Source organism: Narcine bancroftii, chromosome 5 (assembly GCF_036971445.1).
Source record: "Narcine bancroftii isolate sNarBan1 chromosome 5, sNarBan1.hap1, whole genome shotgun sequence".
Classification (NCBI taxonomy): Eukaryota; Metazoa; Chordata; class Chondrichthyes; order Torpediniformes; family Narcinidae; genus Narcine; species Narcine bancroftii.
Genome location: NC_091473.1, coordinates 45,571,229 through 45,590,251, shown reverse-complemented (window position 1 = coordinate 45,590,251; position 19,023 = coordinate 45,571,229). Strand labels below are relative to the sequence as shown.

Genomic DNA, 19,023 nt, shown 5'->3' with positions numbered 1-19,023 from the left:
AGTACTCGAACAACAAATTCGCCAAACTTCTTGAGGAGTTTCCAGACATTGTCACTCCCCAGTTCTCCACTGCCATACCCAAACATGGCATCGCTCACCACATCCTCACCCAAGGACCTCTTCTACACGCCCAAGCCCGATGCCTGCCAAGTTGCAGCTTGCAAAGCAAGAGTTCCACAAAATTAAACTTTAAAAGGAACTTGGATCATACGCAGGTCTGATAGTCCGTGGGCTTTCCTGCTACATATGGTGCCCAAAGCCACGGGAGGCTGGAGAACTTGCGGGGATTTCAGGTGTCTCAATGATGCTACCACTACAGACCACTACCTTGTGCCCCATGTACAGGACTATTCAGCTAATCTTCATGGGGCCAGGATATTTTCTAAAATTGACTTGGTGCATGGGTACCACCAAATACTTGTAAACCCAGAGGATGTGCCCAAGACCATCATCATAACACCACTGGGCCTCTTTGAATTTTTGAGAATGTCTTTTGGTTCAAAAATGCTGCACAAACATTCCAGCAGCTAATGGACGCAGTGGGGCGTGGCATAGACGTCCTTTTCATGTACTTGGATGACATACTCATCGCCAGTCACGCCCATGAAGATCATCTGCAGCATCTGTGTTTACTCTGCTGCCGCCTACAGGAGTTCAGGCTAACTGAGAACCTTGCTTAAGTGCAAATTTGGGCAGTCCTCTATAGAGTTCTTGGGACATCAGATCAGCAGCCGGGGTGTCGTTCCATTACCTAGCCAGGTGGAAGCCATCCTCAAATATGTGAGGCCCGATACCATGAAAGGACTCCAGGAATTTGTGGGGATGGTCAATTTCTAACTCTGCTTTCTACTTTCTGAAGCTCATAGTATGAAACCCCTCTTCGACCTCATGTCCAGTGATGCCAAAAAACTCGAGTGGACAAAGGAGATCACAGTAGCATTCCAGCAGACCGAGAGATGCCCTAGCAAAGGCAACATTGCTGGTCCATCCACAAATGGATGCACCATCCGCCTTGATGATAGACATGTCTGATGCGGAAGTGGGCAGTGTCTTGTAACAGTACACTAATGGACAATGGAAGCCATCACCATTTTTTAGTAGGTAACTCCATCCTCTGGAAACGAAATACAGCACATTTGATAGGGAACTGCTGGTGCTGTACCTAGTGGTCAGACATTTCCGCTATTTTTTGGAAGACAGGGATTTCATGGTTTTACTGAACAAAAACTGCTAAATCTAGCCTTTGCAAAGGCATCAGATCCCTGGTCAACCCACCAGCAATGCCACCTATCTTTTGTCTCTTTTTAAACATATCTCCAGCAAGTGTAATGTGGTGGCTTATGCCCTGTCCTGCTTCTTCATTCAAGCAGTATGTGCCCTCTCTCTGGGTGTAGACTACATGGCACTTGCCAAACCTCAACACAAAGACAACGAACTCCCAGCTTATAGAACTGCTATCACGAGCCGGCAACTCAAGGATGTAGCCTTTGGGCCACAATGTACCACTCTCCTGTACGATGTTTCCACAGGTCATCCTCGCCCTATTGTCCCTGTGAGGAGATGTTGCATTTTCGATGCCATTCACGAACTGTTCCACCCCTCCATTCGAGCGACGGGCCACCTGACAGGTTTGTATGGCATGGACTCAAAAAGCAGGTCACATACTGGGCAAAGATGTGCACGGACTGCCAATCTGCAAAAGTGCAAAGGCACGTGAAGTTGCTGCTTTGGCCTTTCCAGCCACCGCAGCGCAGATTCGACCGCATGAATATTGACATTATTGGCCCGTGTCTGGTGTCATGAGGGTCTAGGTAATTGTCAATGACAAGATTCACTAGGTGGCTGGAGGCAGTTCCTTTGACAGACTCATCAACCGATTCATGTGCCAGAGCTTTTATTTCTGCCTGGGTATCTTGGTTTGGCCTACCCACACACGTCACCTCCGACAGAGGTCCCCAGTTTACCTCCACACTCTGGGACTTTTTGTAGCTTCTGCTGGGAATGCAACTCCACCACACAACAGCTTACCACCTGCAGTCGAATGACCTGGTGGAGCGGTTCCATAAGCACAAGAAGGCTGCAATGATGGTCTGCCTCCAGTGACCTCATTGGGCAGATGAGATGCCATGGATCCTCCTGGGAATAAAATCAGCACTCGAGGAGGATCTCAACTCCTCGTCAGCTGAGTTGGTTTATGGAGTCCTGCTCATTGTGTCTGGGGAGTTTGTGCCTGCAGCACGCGGACAGGAGGTGCCACTGACTAAAGTCTTTGACAGAGTGCGGTAGCGTCTTAGAAAATTGGCCCCAGTTCCAATATCAAGGCATGGAACAATGATAATCATCAGCCCAAAGGAACTCCGAGTCTGTGAGTTTGTGTTTGTGCATAGAGGTGCACATGGAACACCCTTACAGAGGTCATATGAGGGCCCCTTCAGAGTGCTACAATATAAATGTACAACTTGCATACTGGACATTGGGGGGCATCCAGAGACATTTACAATTGACCAAATAAAGCCTGCTCATCTCAACCTTGATCAGCCCTTGCCACGACCCCGAATGCGAAGGCGCAGATGACCGCTCAAGAGCGGTGGACAGTACTGGCACTAGGGTTTTTGTCTCCTATTGCTGATTCTTGGGGCTGGAGTGGGGGATGGAACCACATAGTGGTTCACTGGAGGCTTAATCGAACCAGCTTGGCAGGTTCCTAGTGACGTCATAACTTCTACTGAATTTCAACTTGACTACGTCTGATCATTCTCTCGTTCTTCATTTCGCACTATGAACACAGTTGCTACAAATATGTAATTAGAGAAATATAAACTGCTCAGCACACTTTATATTTTTCTAGTAACCATAAATTTTAATGACTTCCATGAAGTATCGAAAAGTATCTGCTGCAGCTAAAAGTTGAAACATTAAGAAAAAAAACATATTATTTACAAATCTATGCTCCACACAATCCCCCTTCCACCAACTATCCCAATAAACATTCTATATTTTTCATCTGTGTGCTGACAAGCTTCCTCTTAAAGCACCCAAGTTATTCACTTCAACTACTTCTTGTGGTGGAAAGTTTCACATTTGAAACACCTGCTGAGTAATGAAATTTCGGTAGAATTCTCTTGGCAAGCACTGATTAAGTTCCTATTCTTGGTGCTCTCGATGAACCCGATGACTCCTGCTTGACAAACTAAAATAAACATGTGTGCATTTATCACAGAGACCAACATCGATTCTGATTTATCAGTCAAACAAACTTACTACTTCAAAATCCTCTCAGCATTTCCCTGATATTAGCTTTCTCATGCTTACTCGAGACCTTGGATATTAACCCTTGGTGGAGAACTATTTGTGAACATTAGTGCTTTGCAGAAATAAAAACCTAGTGATGGAATAATTTTCTATGATTTTAAGTATTAATTTTAAAGAAGTAACCTACAATTTGTCCTATTATTTACATATATTTATTGCTACTTGAGAAAGCAACAACCCAAGAAAATTCCCCAATTTTATTTATGTTGATTGCTTTTTAATTCCCATAGATGCTACATGACCTGATGAGTTTCTCCTGCACTTTTGTGTATTGCATTCGACCCTAGCATCTGCAGACTTCCTTGTTTAATATTGCTCCAGCGGTTCTAACGGACGTGTATTACTGTTTATTCTCCTCTGGTCAAAGAAAATCCTTCACATTCTCTTTGTGCTTTATACTTTTCTGTTTAATCTGTGTTCATATTCCATCTTTACTCTTTTCCATCACTTTCTATTGAAGTTCAGTCTGTTAAGCTACCTTAAGCCAAGCTGAAATCCCAATGGACACTGATAGACCATGGTTTTAATACCAAATCGACACTCGTCCTAATCCTGCAAATGGTACTTATTGCTGGAGCCCTCCCAATTTACAAAACTACAACAGAACTTAGAAGACTTAAAGAAGTGGGAATCAAGCACATGCCTCATCTGAACCAGTGGTGCTGAGGTAAAGATGATGGTGAGCTTTGAGCTTTTAATCAGTCCAGCTTCAAGTTTTAGGTTTAATTGTTGTAATCACCAACAATTTGCCCTGGTCCAACTATATTGATGCTATGGACAAGAAAATGCATCAACGACTTTAATTCCTCAAAACTTTGAGATTCAAAATATTTCTCACCAATTTTTATCAATACACATGTAAGTCTGGATACATTATTGCTTGGTACAGGAACTGTTTTGCCTACTCTTTGGTGGAGAGTTGCGAACACAGCTCAGACCATAATTCAAACCAACCTCCCCTCCAATGACTCTGTCTTCACTGACTGCTCCCTTGGGACAGCACATCCCACCCTGGTCACACTCTCTTCCCTCCCTTCTCAATGGGCAGAAGACATACAAGTTTGCAAACAGACTCCACCAGATTCAATGACAGTTTCTTCCCCGCTGTTATCAGACTCTTGAACGGATCTCTCATTAGCAAAATGATGCTACCCCTTGAACTGTTTTAAATGAACTTGTTCACTGTTATTCCATACTCTGTACTTTTGTTTTATTTTGTATTACCTGACATATTTAATTATGAGTTTACCTGCCTGTCTAGCACATAAAGTTTTGCACAGTATCTCAGTATATGCAACTTAACAATTCAACTTCAACTAATTTGGCATACACAGGACGAGCAGATTATCTGGACTATTGGATGTAACTTGCATTGCCCCAGAATGCTTTTATTTCATGTGGCATGGCAATACAGGTATAATACATTTTCCAATACAGGTTGTGAGTCTAAAGGAAGCACAAGAAGCAGAAGTTGAAGAGACACAGCCTACAAATTATACCAAGCCAGGTTCCTGACTTCCAATGTTTCTATCTTCTACCCCATCCATCGCTCCAGCCCTTGGTCTCAGGGATATGCAGTCCACCTTATGAGCATGTCCCTGGATAGAGTGTCTGCGAATAGTGAGGACTATGTGCACTCGTGTGTGAGCCAGATATTGAAATAGCCAGAGATATCCGAGCAATTGGGCATGGAGTGATCGGAATTCTGCTGAGGAGACAAATTACAAACTAACATCACGAATACTGATTTTATGGCCCTGATCACATTCTTGTCAATCAGAATCAGAATTTATCGTCATGGACATGTTGTGAAATTTGTTGTTTTGTGGCAGCATTCACAGTGCAAATGTTGCCATAAAATGACATTTCAGAATAAATAAATTTGTGGAAAAATAAGAGAAAGTGAGGTTTTGTCTTTGCTTCATTGTCCTTTCAGAAATCTGTTGGCAGAAGGGAAGAAACTGTCCGTGTTCCACTGGGTGTTCATCCTCAGGCTCCTGTACCCCCTGTAATGGGAGCTTTAAATTTAAAGTTTAGACATGGCCCTTTCTGCCCATGTCCCCATGCTGCCCAATTACACCCAATTAACCTACAACCCCCGGTATGTTTTGAAAGCTGGGAGGAAACCGGAGTCCCTGGCGAAATCCCACGCAGACATGGGGAGAACATAACTGTACAAAATCCTCACGGACAGTGTGGGATTCTGTGCTCAAATAGGCTGCCATGCTTCATAAATTACAACAATGACCAGACTTTAGAAGTTGGGTATAGATTGCTTCCTGAGTTTAGGAAAGATGCAACAAAAATGTGAATTTTCTTCTTTTGTAAGAAGTGGGATTAGCAACAATAACCACCAACAAGAGTCATAGGATGTAGGCCAGTACAGTCCAGCAACAGGCCCTTCAGAATACAATATATGCACAGAACATGGTGCCATAGTTTTGAACATAATGTTAAATTATAGGGATTTCAGAATCATTGAGAGATGCAGCATAGAAACAGGCCCTTCTGCCCATCAAGTCTGTGGCCTCTTGCCAATCACCCATTTACAATGATTCTATGGTAATCCCATTTTTAAAAATTCTCCCTGCCGATATAGTCAGAGGGGGAACGTGCAAAGTCCACACCGACAATACCCGAGATCAGGATTGAACCCAGGTCTCTGGTGCCATGAGCCAGCTGTCCTAATATCTGTGCCACTGTGTAGTGCAAACAATGAAGTCTCATCCTTCCAAAACAATTATTCAGTTTCCTGCTCCATACAATCGGCTTGGCCTGCTGAGTACTTTCAGCACGCTCAGGTTGGCTTCTGATTTTCAGTATCTGTGGTATTTTGCCTTGAGCAACAATGACTACCTCGATTTGTTTCCAACGAAAGTTCATTGGACAAACATGGGTTGTTTCCTTTTGAGCATAAGAGGCTAAGGGGAGACCTGACAGAAGAGGCTTAGATCAAATAATCAGCCAAAATCCTTTTCCTAAGGTAAAAATATCACATCCTAGAGGACACGCACATAAGGCAGGAGGGGGAAAGCTTAAAGGAAGAACTTGTGTGGGGCATGTTTTTTTACATAGAGAGTGGAAGGTGCTTGGAATGGTCTGGTAATGGAAGTAGATACAATAGTAATGTTTCAGAGGTTTTTAGACAGATACGTGAATATGCAGGGATTGGAGAGATATGGATCGCAAACAATATGTTGCATAGTTTTCCATTTAATTTTTACACAGAGGGTGGTGAGTGTAAGGAATGAGCTACTGGGGGAGGTGGTTGTGGCAGGTACTATTCCAAATGTTTAAGAAACCTTTAGACAGATACACGGATAGGATGGGTTTAGAGGGAGAGGGGTCAAATGCAGGCAGGTGGGACTAGTGCAGCTGGGACATATTTAGTCGGCATGGGCAAATTGGGTCAAAGGGCCTCTTTCCAAACTATGAATCTATGGCATCATGTTCAGCACAAACTTTTGGGGCAGAAGGGCTTATTCCTGAACTGTGCTATTCAATGTTCCAAGCCACTATGCATAAATATGGTGTGAATATTTCAATGACGTCATCACCAGAATCCTTCTCAGCTTTCACTTTCCATTGTAGGGTGGCCATTCCAAAGGAGGGCATGGTCATAGGTTTACATATATATATATATATATATATATGTATATGTCTATGGTAACCTATCACCATGTTCTCCTTTGGAATGGCCACCCTACTTCCCAGTGGTGGAAGGACTGCTCAGAATTGCTGTGTATTGTCTGTCCAGCTGGAGCCACAGTGGTCAGCATCTTCATACTGCATCAGATCCAAGAGCAACACAGGGAGCAGCATCAATCACTGTACGCAGTGTTCCTCTCGTAGGCCTGTCAGCTCCTATGGGTTGGCCACATTGTTCACGTGCCTGATCCAGACTCCTGAAACAGGCACACTCAACTCAGTCACAGCAAGAGATTACCAAGTATACAGATGAAACTCCTCAACAAAATGAACATCTCCATGAAGTTGTGTCAAATCCCTGACCCCGTTTGCAATGAAGAATGGGGTATCTGTGCTGGCATTGACAACTTTGAGTTCCTCCACTAGAAAGGTTGCCCTGTGGTGCAGCAAGTAGAGATCTGCCTCACAGCTCCAGTGACCTGGGTTTAATTCTGTCTCTGCCACTATTGTCATGTGCTACCTCTATGACAGTGTGGGTGAGTGATAATATCTTGGGGAGAGGTTGGCAGTGTGGGGAGAATAAAATAGCATTTGTGTAGAATTGGTGCAATTGGCTAGTTGATGTTTGATACAGACCCTGTGGTTTGAAGGTCCCGACTCAGTGCTATATCTCACTATGAGAAACAGGGTGAACCCAGCAGGATTGTATCACTTCACAAACTACTTGGCTCCATGCCCATCGATCATCTCTTGCTCCACCTATGATGGAGTCTGCAGGTCCCGCACTGGCCCTTGTCAGCCACTACAGAATCCACATAAACCAGAAAGGAAACAGGTCATCCTCGGCTGTCTGAGAAAGGGAACAAGTACTGACTGTCACTTCTAAGCATCTATAATCAACTTGCGACCACACAATGAAATGACTCGCTGCTGGTCATTTGCTTCCATTGCATTATGTGTCACTTCCACCAACTGACATCACATACCTAATACTAGGGAAAATGTAATGGGAATTTCCAAACTGAACATACCAAAAACTGAGCTGTACATTTGTATGTCCATGCTACATCAGCAATTCTGGGAGCTTATCACCACACTTTTGATTTCCTGAGAAGACTGATACTGCAGGGTTTTGCTAGGGGCGGTCACGTTGCTAATTAGGAATTTGCATGCCTAACTGTGGCACTGAAAACAAAAAGCATTTATGCTACATGTGGGATCTTAAATGTTTTAGATGATTTTGAACATCTCATTGTGACTGGTCTGAGCAAAGAGAAAATGTGAAAGAGTGATTATTTTGTAAAAGAGCACACAGTCTTCTTATCTGGAGATTCTGGACAGTTGGAGCAAATTAAATGCTCCAGGCTTTGAATTTTATGCATTGTTGATAAAGCAGACATCACATGACTCTCCTGTCTAATCAGGAATACAACATGAGGGCATGCACAAGGATACAGATAGTACAACATGCTATGGTAACAAGGTAAACCACACAAGGCTCCCTAAATCTCTGCAAATTGCCTCAACTATTACTGGTAGTATAGCTCCCATTTTAACAAAGTCTGGATAAAATTGTCTACTGAATTTGTGTTTGATTTACTAAAGTTTACATTTATGAATACTCATTTTTGTCCACACCACAAATGGAAACATCTGACATCTGGTCTATGATAAACTTCCATCATTTTCGGACCAACATTTTGGTCTCTGTTCAGACATACATTTGCAGAAACAAAGATCACTAAATTGTTTGTTCTTTCCTTACAGTTATAATCACTGAGTTTTTGTATCAATATTGTATATTTTTTTGGATATCCTCCAGTGTCTTAATGTTTCTTTAGTAATATAGAGAAAGACCTAACCATGGTTTTGTGAATTCAACATAACCTTTATGCTTTACATTTTTATCAAGCACACACTGGCAATATTAAAAGTATTTCTTGCACCTTTTCTGGGAGAATAGGAAGCTGAAAGTTGATCTTCTAAAGATATAGAAAACAAAGAGGGGGATAGATAAAGTGAATGGTCACAGCCTTTTCCCCAGGGTACGGGAGTCTAAATCTAGAAGGCACAGGTGAAGGTGGGGGGGAGATTTAAAAGAGGCAACTTTTTCTACAGAGAGGAAGGTAGGTACATGGAACAAACTGTCAGAGGAAGCTGTAAAGGCAGGGACAATTGCAATGTTTCAAGGGCATTTTGACAGGTTCAAGGATAGGGAAAGTTTAGAGGGATATGGGCTAAATATAGGCCCATGGACTTGTTCAAGTGGGAAACGGCAGGCATGGAGGAATTGGGGTGAAGAGCCTGTTTCCAAGCTTCATAACTCAATTATTCATTATCAGGTCAGCATTATTCAGGTGCCTTGCCATTCGGCATGGACGATCATGTCTCTCCATCTGTCCTAATCTCTGAGCATCCAAATTGTAGCTGTAGCCTCCCCTGTTCTCCTTTGGTGAAGGCTCCATCTTTGAGCTGAGACTGTAGTCAATGTTGAGTTCATGATTATACAAGGGAAAATACTGGTTTCTGTTGCCTTCTTCAGTTACAGTGTCCATACTGGACGGGTAAACCAGGCCATTAATCAGCAGATCCATCTGCCCAACATTTTTAGTTTTACAACCATAAATTCCAATTTGTAGAATCTGCCTGTAAAACCATCCATCATCTGCAATCCATGGCTACATATGACCCTGACTAGGAGGCTAAACAGGTGACCTGAAGGCTATCGGATGGAAAGAGAGACTTACACCTTCTTTTGCTGAGCAATTGCGCAGCACTAACACAGATATTAATACATAGAAAGGGTTGTAAAAAGAACTTTTGGCACATTGGCCTTCATAAATCAAAGTATTGAGCACAGGAGTTGGAATGTTGTGGTGAAGTTGTAAAAGACATTGGTGAGGACAAATTTGGGGTATTCTGTGCAGTTTTGGTCACCTAACTCAGGAAAGATATCAATGAAATTGAAAGAATGCAGAAAAAATTTACTAGGATGCTGCTGGAACTTAAGGAACTGAGTTATAGGGGAAGGTTAAACAGGTTAGAACTTTATTCCTTGGAGCATCAGAGAATGATGGGAGATTTGAAAGAGGTGTACAAAATTATGAGGAGTAGAGATAGAATAAATGCAAGCACGCTTTTTCTACTGAGATTAGATAAGTCAAAATACTGAGAGTACATGGGTTAAAGGTTATATATTTAAAGATGAAATGTTCAAAGGGAATATTTAGGGGAACTTCTTTACACAGTATGGAACAAGCTGCCAAATGAAATGGTGAGTGTGAGCTCGATTTTGACATTTAAGTAAAATGTGGATAGCTACATGGATTGGAGGGGCATGGAGAGATGTGGTCCCAGTGCAGGTCAGCTTGGATAGGATAGGCCAAAGGGCCTCTTTCTGTGGGGTAGTGTTCTAATGGTGAGCTGCAGCTTCTGGTACACTGTTGTCCTTGGAATTCTCTGCTTTTTTAGCTGCATTGCCACTGGTCAAACACTCTGGTCAATTTCTTTTCTCATTTCTGAGGAGGCAAACATAAGTTGGATGAGAAAGTGCATTTGGAAATGTCCATGTAGCTCCTCATTTGAATTTCAACTTGAGGTAATATTAGCCAAGAGATATCAAGATTTAGTGTGGCTCAGAATTGAAGGAAAATTGAAATGGGTAAAACCCTTCATGCATCCATGGTCTTACATACCCGATAAAACGTTGAGCTGGAACTCTTGAAGTCTGTGGTGAACACACAACCTAAAGAAGCAACCAGCAAAAAGAATAGCATTGTGATATTGCATGAATAGTATATGTTTATCATTCAGAACACAAATACAACAGATTTCTGGTAATTTGCAGAGGTGATAAAATTGTATGAGTTAAATTAATAATAAATAAATTGATTTTCATTGCAAGGAAGGGTATTTCTTATAATTTCCTCATTGCCTAGAAAGAGGCCTTCTGGCCCACTGTTTTTACATTGGCTCTCAAAGGACTCCCAAGATTCCTATTTTCCCACTTACTTCCTCATAATCTATTCTCTCTCCTATGACCCTCAACAACCTACTAATTCTTCTGCTGCCCACCAGTGGAAATTTATAATCAATTAATCTTCCAATCATCATTCCTGGTTTGTGTGGGGGGGGCGAACATGGTCACAGGGATAGGATGCAAACATAGGCAACACGTGACCGGGTTCAAACCTGGGTTTCTGTGGGAGCACTAACTGTTTAAATCAAACTAAAATTCTGCTCTCTTATATATCCCTCCATCCCTTCATATTCATGTGTCTATATAGAAGTCTCTTAAATGCCGCTGTGGTATCTGCTATTCCTGGTAGCCCATTCTAGTCATCCACTTCTCTTGTTCAAAATATTTATCCTGCACATCTCCTTTAAACTCCTTCCCCTCACCTTAAAAGGATGTCCTCTGGTGCATAATGCTTTTGACCTAGGGAAAAAGATTCACCCAATAAATGCCTCCTCATGATTTTATACACTTTCATCAAATGGCAATTGGGAGCCCACAATTTTGTTATGGTTACCTGCATGCCAAGCACTGATATCAGTGAAGATACACATTGTAATGCGCGTTGAAAGAACCAAAGACTTGTTGATCCAAACCAAGGCTTTTATTAACTAAGAGAATGGAGCATATTACAAGTAGGTCGACCAGTCTAGAATGACCTGATCTGGCTAGGAGCAATCCTTTAAGACCTGCCAGTAGGTGTGGCTACTTTCTCAGCCAATCACAGTCATCCTACACTCTCCTTTGGCTTGGCTTCGCGGACGAAGATTTATGGAGGGGGTAAAAAGTCCACGTCAGCTGCAGGCTCGTTTGTGGCTGACCAGTCCGATGCGGGACAGGCAGACACGATTGCAGCGGTTGCAAGGGAAAATTGGTTGGTTGGGGTTGGGTGTTGGGTTTTTCCTCCTTTGCCTTTTGTCAGTGAGGTGGGCTCTGCGGTCTTCTTCAAAGGAGGCTGCTGCCCGCCAAACTGTGAGGCGCCAAGATGCACGGTTTGAGGCGTTATCAGCCCACTGGCGGTGGTCAATGTGGCAGGCACCAAGAGATTTCTTTAGGCAGTCCTTGTACCTTTTCTTTGGTGCACCTCTGTCACGGTGGCCAGTGGAGAGCTCGCCATATAATACGATCTTGGGAAGGCGATGGTCTTCCATTCTGGAGACGTGACCCATCCAGCGCAGCTGGATCTTCAGCAGCGTGGACTCGATGCTGTCGACCTCTGCCATCTCGAGTACCTCGACGTTAGGGGTGTGAGCGCTCCAATGGATGTTGAGGATGGAGCGGAGACAACGCTGGTGGAAGCGTTCTAGGAGCCGTAGGTGGTGCCGGTAGAGGACCCATGATTCGGAGCCGAACAGGAGTGTGGGTATGACAACGGCTCTGTATACGCTTATCTTTGTGAGGTTTTTCAGTTGGTTGTTTTTCCAGACTCTTTTGTGTAGTCTTCCAAAGGCGCTATTTGCCTTGGCGAGTCTGTTGTCTATCTCATTGTCGATCCTTGCATCTGATGAAATGGTGCAGCCGAGATAGGTAAACTGGTTGACCGTTTTGAGTTTTGTGTGCCCGATGGAGATGTGGGGGGGCTGGTAGTCATGGTGGGGAGCTGGCTGATGGAGGACCTCAGTTTTCTTCAGGCTGACTTCCAGGCTTCCAGGTAGTGTAGTCATCCTACACTACCATCTGTACATATACACATTGGTGATAGAATCTGTACTATCACACACATGAGACTGCGGATGGTGGAATCTGCAGCTGTTCACAATCTGTTGGCGGTACTCAGCAGGTCGAGCAGACATCACTGATGATATCCTCATTGTCTCCAGAACTGTGTTCAAATTCTGCTGCTACTGTGGTGGGATTTAAACTAACATCACCAAAATAAAAATGCACAGGTCAGGGAGAAAATTTTTTTTTTAAACATTACAGGAGGAGCGAAGAGATTTGGGAGAGCAGTGAGTGTAGGGAACCTGCTTAGCAGAGTGAGTTTTTAAAAGGAGTGCAGAGGACAACTGAAAGGTTAAACGGAGTGTTGATATGTGGAAGTGAGAACTTGAGATAATTGGCAGGGACAAATAAAAGGAGGAGAAGCTGAAGAGGAGCGGCCAGTGAGTGAGTGAGCAGTGTAGGAGTGGAGCTTTGAGGCTTTGGCTTGAAAGGTTTTGGCTCGCTTGCTTCCAATGAGGTAAGGCCATATAAGATTCTTTAATTAAATTAGCAGTAGTAATGGAGACTGCTAGGGCAGAGGAATACTTCGACTGCGGTTGTGGGAAATCTAGGACAGCACAGTTGTCCTTGATGACACCACGTGCAAAAGGTGCATCCCGCAAACGGAGTTAGGGAACTGGAGCAGGAGCTGGATTACCTTCAGAGCATTCGGCAGAGGCAGTAATATACAGGAGCTTCAGGGAGACAGTCACCCCCAAAGGAGGTGATAATATGCAGGAGGCAGGAGGTTGGGTGACTATCAGGAATGGGAAGGGGAATAAACAGAGTGTAGAGCACCCCTGTAGACGTTCCCATCAACAATAAGTATACCGGTTTGGATACTGTTGGTGGGGATGACCTACCTGGGACAAGTTGCAGTGGTCACATCTCTGGCACTGAGCTCAGAAAGGAAGAAGGGAAAGGAGGAGAGCAGAGTTAGGGTTAGGGTTAGGGTTAGGGTTAGGGAGAGATCGAGAATCCCAGATGGACTGTTGCCTCCCTGGTGCCAAGTTCATGATATCTTGGGTTGAGTTCGCGGCATTCTCAAGAGGGAGGGTTAGCAGCCAGATGTCATCGTCCATAGGGATCAATGACATGGTAGGAAGGATGAGGAGGTCCTGCAATGAGAGTTTAGGGAGTCAGGTGCAAAGTTGAAGGACAGGACCTCCAGGGTTGCGATATCAGGAGTACTAGCTGTGCCACGTGCTAGTGAGGCTAGAAATAGGAAGTGAATGCAGCTAAATACATGGCTAAAGAGATGGTGCAGGTGGGAGGGCTTCATGTTTCTGGACAATTGGACTCTGGTCCAGGGGAAGGTGGGACCTGCTCCGAAGGGATGTTTGGACCTGAACTGGGGAGGGACTAACATCCTTTTTTTAAAAATATTTTATTTTGGTTTTCAGACATATACATATAATCAAGTATACATATTTTACATAAATATAGTCAAATAGCCTATATTCTGCTTACATACAAAATAAAAATCCTTCTTAAAAAAAACTTATTTTTATAAATATTTGTAACAAAAATCAACCAAAAAAGTAAAATTTCCAAGACCACCACCCCCCCCCCCCACTACCCCCTTCCCCATAAATTTAACAGGATAAATGGTAAAAGGGTCTTTCCTTTCACTGCCGGAACTTAAGTCTATTTTACTAAAAAGAAATAAAAATAGTATAAAATCAAGGGAAGATCATAAATTTACAACAGCAATATTATACTTGAGCACCAATGTAATTCAAATACAGTTGTCAGGTCTTGAGGAATGTATCACATTTGTTTCACATTATAAGTGATCTTTTCCATAGGGATCACAAGATTACAAGATAAAGGAACTGAAGCAGGCCAATAGGCCTATCGAGCCTGTTCCGTGACTCTACACTAAGCTAAATTATGCTCACACCTAGTTCCAACTTCCAGCCTTTTCTCTGTATCCCTTAATACCTTTACAAATGAGATACTTATCTACTTCCTGTTTAAATACTCCCAGTGATCTGGCCTCCACTGCTTTGTGTGGCAGTGAGTTCCACCGATCCACGACCCTCTGAGGAAAGAAGTTCTTCCTCATCTCTGTTTTAAATGGATAACTTCTAATTTTAAGACTGTGACCTCTTGTCCTCGACTCGCCCATCAAGGAAAACATCTTATCCACATTCACTCTGTCAAAACCTTTCAATATTCAAAATTTCTCTATGAAATCCCCCCTCATTCTCCCATACTCCAACAAATACAACCCAAGAGCTGCCAAACGCTCCTCATACGCTAACCCTTGCATTTCAGGAATCATCCTAGTAAATCTCCTCTGCACTCTCTCCAACAACATCACATCTTTCTAAGATAGAGGCCCAAAACAGTACACAGTACTCCAAATGGGATCTCACCAGTGCCCCATTGAGCCTCATTAACACCTCTCTACTCTTATACACTATTCTTCTTTGGACCTCTAAGGATTGAATTTTCTACCCATCCAAATAGTATTCTGCCAGTTTTTTTCCACTGCCAAAATGTAGAACAAAACACTTCTCAACATAGTATTTCATCTGCCATATTTTTGCCCAGTCTTCTAATCTGTCTATATCTCTCCGCAATTTTACAGTTTTTTCAACATTTCCTGCTCCACCACCTATCAGAGTGTCAACCACAAATTTGGCCTCAAAACCATTCATTCCACAATCCAAATCATTAATATAAATTGTAAACAGCAACAGCCCCAAGACCGACCCCTGCAGAACACTACTTGTAACAGGCAGCCATCCTGAACGGGATCCCTTAATTTCAACCCTTTGCTTTCTGCCTATCAGCCATTTTTCTATCCAGTCTGATAGTGTCCTTGTAATTCCATGGGCCCCCATCTAATTTAGCAGCCTAACATGAGGCACCTTATCGAAAGCCTTTTGAAACTCCAAATATATTACATCCACATCCTCCCCTTTGTCTATCCTACTTGAGATTTCTTCAAAAACTCTAATAGGTTGGTCAGGCAGGATCTACCCTTTAAAAAACCATGCTGACTAGGACCTATCCTGTCATGCATTTCCAGGTATTTCATCACTTCATTCTTGAGAATTGACTCTAATATCTTCCCAACCACTGATGTCAGACTTATAGGTCTATTGTTCCCTTTTTTCTGTTTCCCCCTTTCTTGTACAGTGGAACCACATTGGCAACCTTCCAATCCCCTGGAATCACACCAGAGACTATTGATTTCTGGAAGATGGTCACCAATGGATCTACAATCACCAAAGCCACCTCTTTCAAAACCCACGTGTGTATATCGTCCAGTCCGGAAGATTTATCTGTCTTTAATCCATTCAATTTACCTAGCACAATTTCTCTCGTAATCTTAACTGTATCCATCTCTACTCCCTGAAGCCTCTGTCTGTCAGGGATTTCATTAATGTCTTCCACAGTAAATACTAACATAAAATATTGATTAAATTCTTCTGCCATCTCTTTATAATCCATTATAATTTCCCCAGCATCGTTTTCTATCGGTTCTTTATATATTAAAAAAAAACTCAGCATCCTTTTTTTATATTGTTTGCCAATATCCTTTCATAACTCATCTTTTCTTTCCTTCTTTCTTTATTTTTTTCTGTAAGTTTTTAAAGGAGCCCCAGTCCTCTGATTTCCCATTAGTTTTAGCTTCCTTGTATGCTCTTCTCTTTGCTTTTATCTTGGCCTTCACTTCTTTTGTTAGCCACATTGGTACCATCTTTCCTTTGACTAATTTCCTTTTCCTTGGAATATATCTATCATACATGCCTTTTATTATTTGTAAAAATATCTTCCAATCTTGCTCTGTTCCTCTGACTAGTTTGCTTTTCCAGTCGATGAGCCAGTTCCTTTCTCATCCACCATCATTTCCTTTATTCCACTGAAAAATTGATGCATCCGATAATATTCCCTGATTGGTGTGCTAAACTTATTACAGTTAATTAATTTCTATAGCCATACATTTCAAATACAATCCACACATATCAATAAAAAAAATTATTTTTCACATTATATGTTAATTTTTATAAATACAAACAAGACTGTAATTCATTATGCCATCTTCGCAAATTTATTTCTACATCATTCTTCCATGTAACAGCTATGCATTTTCTTGCTACTGCTAAAGCTAACTTTAAAAAAGCTAAATATAGTTTAGGCATTCTTAAATCGACAAGTGGAAACTTATTTTTTTAAAATTTGGGAGCCTCAATCCCTATAATTTATGATCCCATGTCAATTTTTCTAATGCTATTCTAGGTACTTTATTATTTCATAAAAATGTCTTACCAAATCATTTATTATTTTTTAAAACTTGTTTGGTAAATATATTGGTATTGACTGGAACAAATATTGAATCTTTGGCTTAACCTTCATTTTAATACAATTAACTTTCCCTATTAATATTAGGGGCAGGTATTTCCATTCTGTAAGTCTTTTTTCTATTTTCGCCAGCAAATGGGAGTAGTTTAACTTATACAAGTTATTCAAGTTGTTATCGAGCATAATTCCCAAGTATTTAATCCTTTCACTTTTCCATTTAAGCATACTATTCGCTTTGAAACATTTGTAGTCATGATTTGTTAATGATAAAATTTAATTTTTATCGATATTTATCTTATATCCTGATACTCTTCCATACTTTGTTAAAATTTCCTGCAGTTTTTCCATTGACCTTTCGGGTTCAGAGATATATAACAGTATATCATCGCCAAACAAACTAATTCTGTGTTGGACTCACCCGAACTTGAAGCCTTTAATTTCAGAATTTCCCCTAATCATTTATGCTAGAGGTTCTATCACCATAACAAATAATGCCAGAGAGAGGGGGCAGCCTTGCCTATTCAGTCGTCTCAATATGAATATTCCTGATGTTTGACTATTGGTTATTATTTTTGCTTGTGGTTTTTGATATAATGCCCTAATCCAGTTAATAAATCCTTGTACTATACCAAACTTTTCCAATGTTTTAAACAAAAAAGGCCACTCAAGTCCATCAAATGCCTTTTCAATGTCTAGTGATACTACTATATTGGGGTCCTTCCTTGATTGAGCTAAATATTATTATGTTAAATAATTGTGCCAGGTTATTTGGTGCTTTTCTACCCTTAACAAATCCCATTTGATCTGTATGTATTAATTTAGGGAAATACTGTCCCAGCCTGTTCACCAGTGCTTTTGCTATTATTTTGTAGACTGCATTTAAAAGAGATATCGTTTGGTAAGAAGAAGTTTTCGGAGAGTCTCTATTCTTTTTTTGACTGTACAATAATTATTGCCATTGAGAAGGAATCTGGTAGGGTCTGGGTTTCTCCTGCTCACTCTATTACATCCATGAATAAAGCCATTAGCATATCTTCAAATTCTTTATAAAACTCAGCCGGGAATCCATCGTCGCCCGGAGCTTTGTTAGCCTGAAGAGTTCCTAATGCTCTTTCTATTTCCTCCCTAGTAAAATGTAAATCTAATTCCTGTCTTTCCTCATCATTCAACTTTGGGAGTTCCACACCATCCAGGAAATCTCTATTTCAGTCTCAACTCCCGGCGAGTCAGATTTGTATAAATTTTTATAACATTGTTTAAATATTTCATTTATCTCTTTCTGATTATATGTAACTGTATCATTTTCCTTCTGTATAGCATTTGTAGCTCTTGCTGATTCTTCAGCCTTTACTTGCCATGTGCCCTTTCTCCTAATCTGTAGTACTTGTTTTGTGTTTAATATTGTCTTCTCTACTCTATATGCTTGCAAAGTATTGTATTGAATTTTCTTATATTCCATTATTCTATATTTATCCTGTTCCTCATTTTCTGATATTCTTTTTTTAAATTCCCCTATTTTTCTCCAGCTTATTTATTTCTACATTAAATTCTCTTTTGATCTTTTTATAAATGAAATTTGTCCTCTTAAGTATGCCTTTAATGTATCTCATATTAAAGAACTATTATCTGTCGATCCCAAATTTGTTTCATAAAAACATTAAATCTGTCATCTTATAAATTGTTTAAAATCCTCCCCTTTTAGCAACATTGTAATCAATCGCCGCCTCTATTTGTTTTCTCTGTTTCTCTGATATTTGTATTATTAAAGTTAGCGGTGAATGATCCAAATGTAACCTGGGTAAGTATTTTGTTTTTACTACTCTGTCCTTCAAACTCAACAATAATAAAAACAATCTATTCTAGTATGTGAATCATATATTTCTGAATAAAATGAGGAATCTCTTTCCTTAGGATTGGACTGCCTCCACACATCATCAAATTTAAGTTTTTCATATATAAAAGAGTTAACTTAACTGCCTTAGCTCTTGTTACTGTTTTTGCTGAGTTATTGAGAATTGGATCCAAACAAA

The 19,023-nt window shown here is 41.3% G+C and overlaps 1 protein-coding gene across 1 annotated transcript in view; it reads right to left on the bottom strand.

The window, feature by feature from the left end:
• Positions 1 to 19,023, bottom strand: part of hemk1 (HemK methyltransferase family member 1) — a 149,711-nt gene that overhangs the window by 49,642 nt on the left and 81,046 nt on the right. The window contains exon 9 of the mRNA XM_069942336.1: positions 10,656 to 10,705. Within this exon, the coding sequence (XP_069798437.1) occupies positions 10,656 to 10,705 (50 nt within the window). The remainder of the gene's footprint in view (positions 1 to 10,655; positions 10,706 to 19,023) is intronic.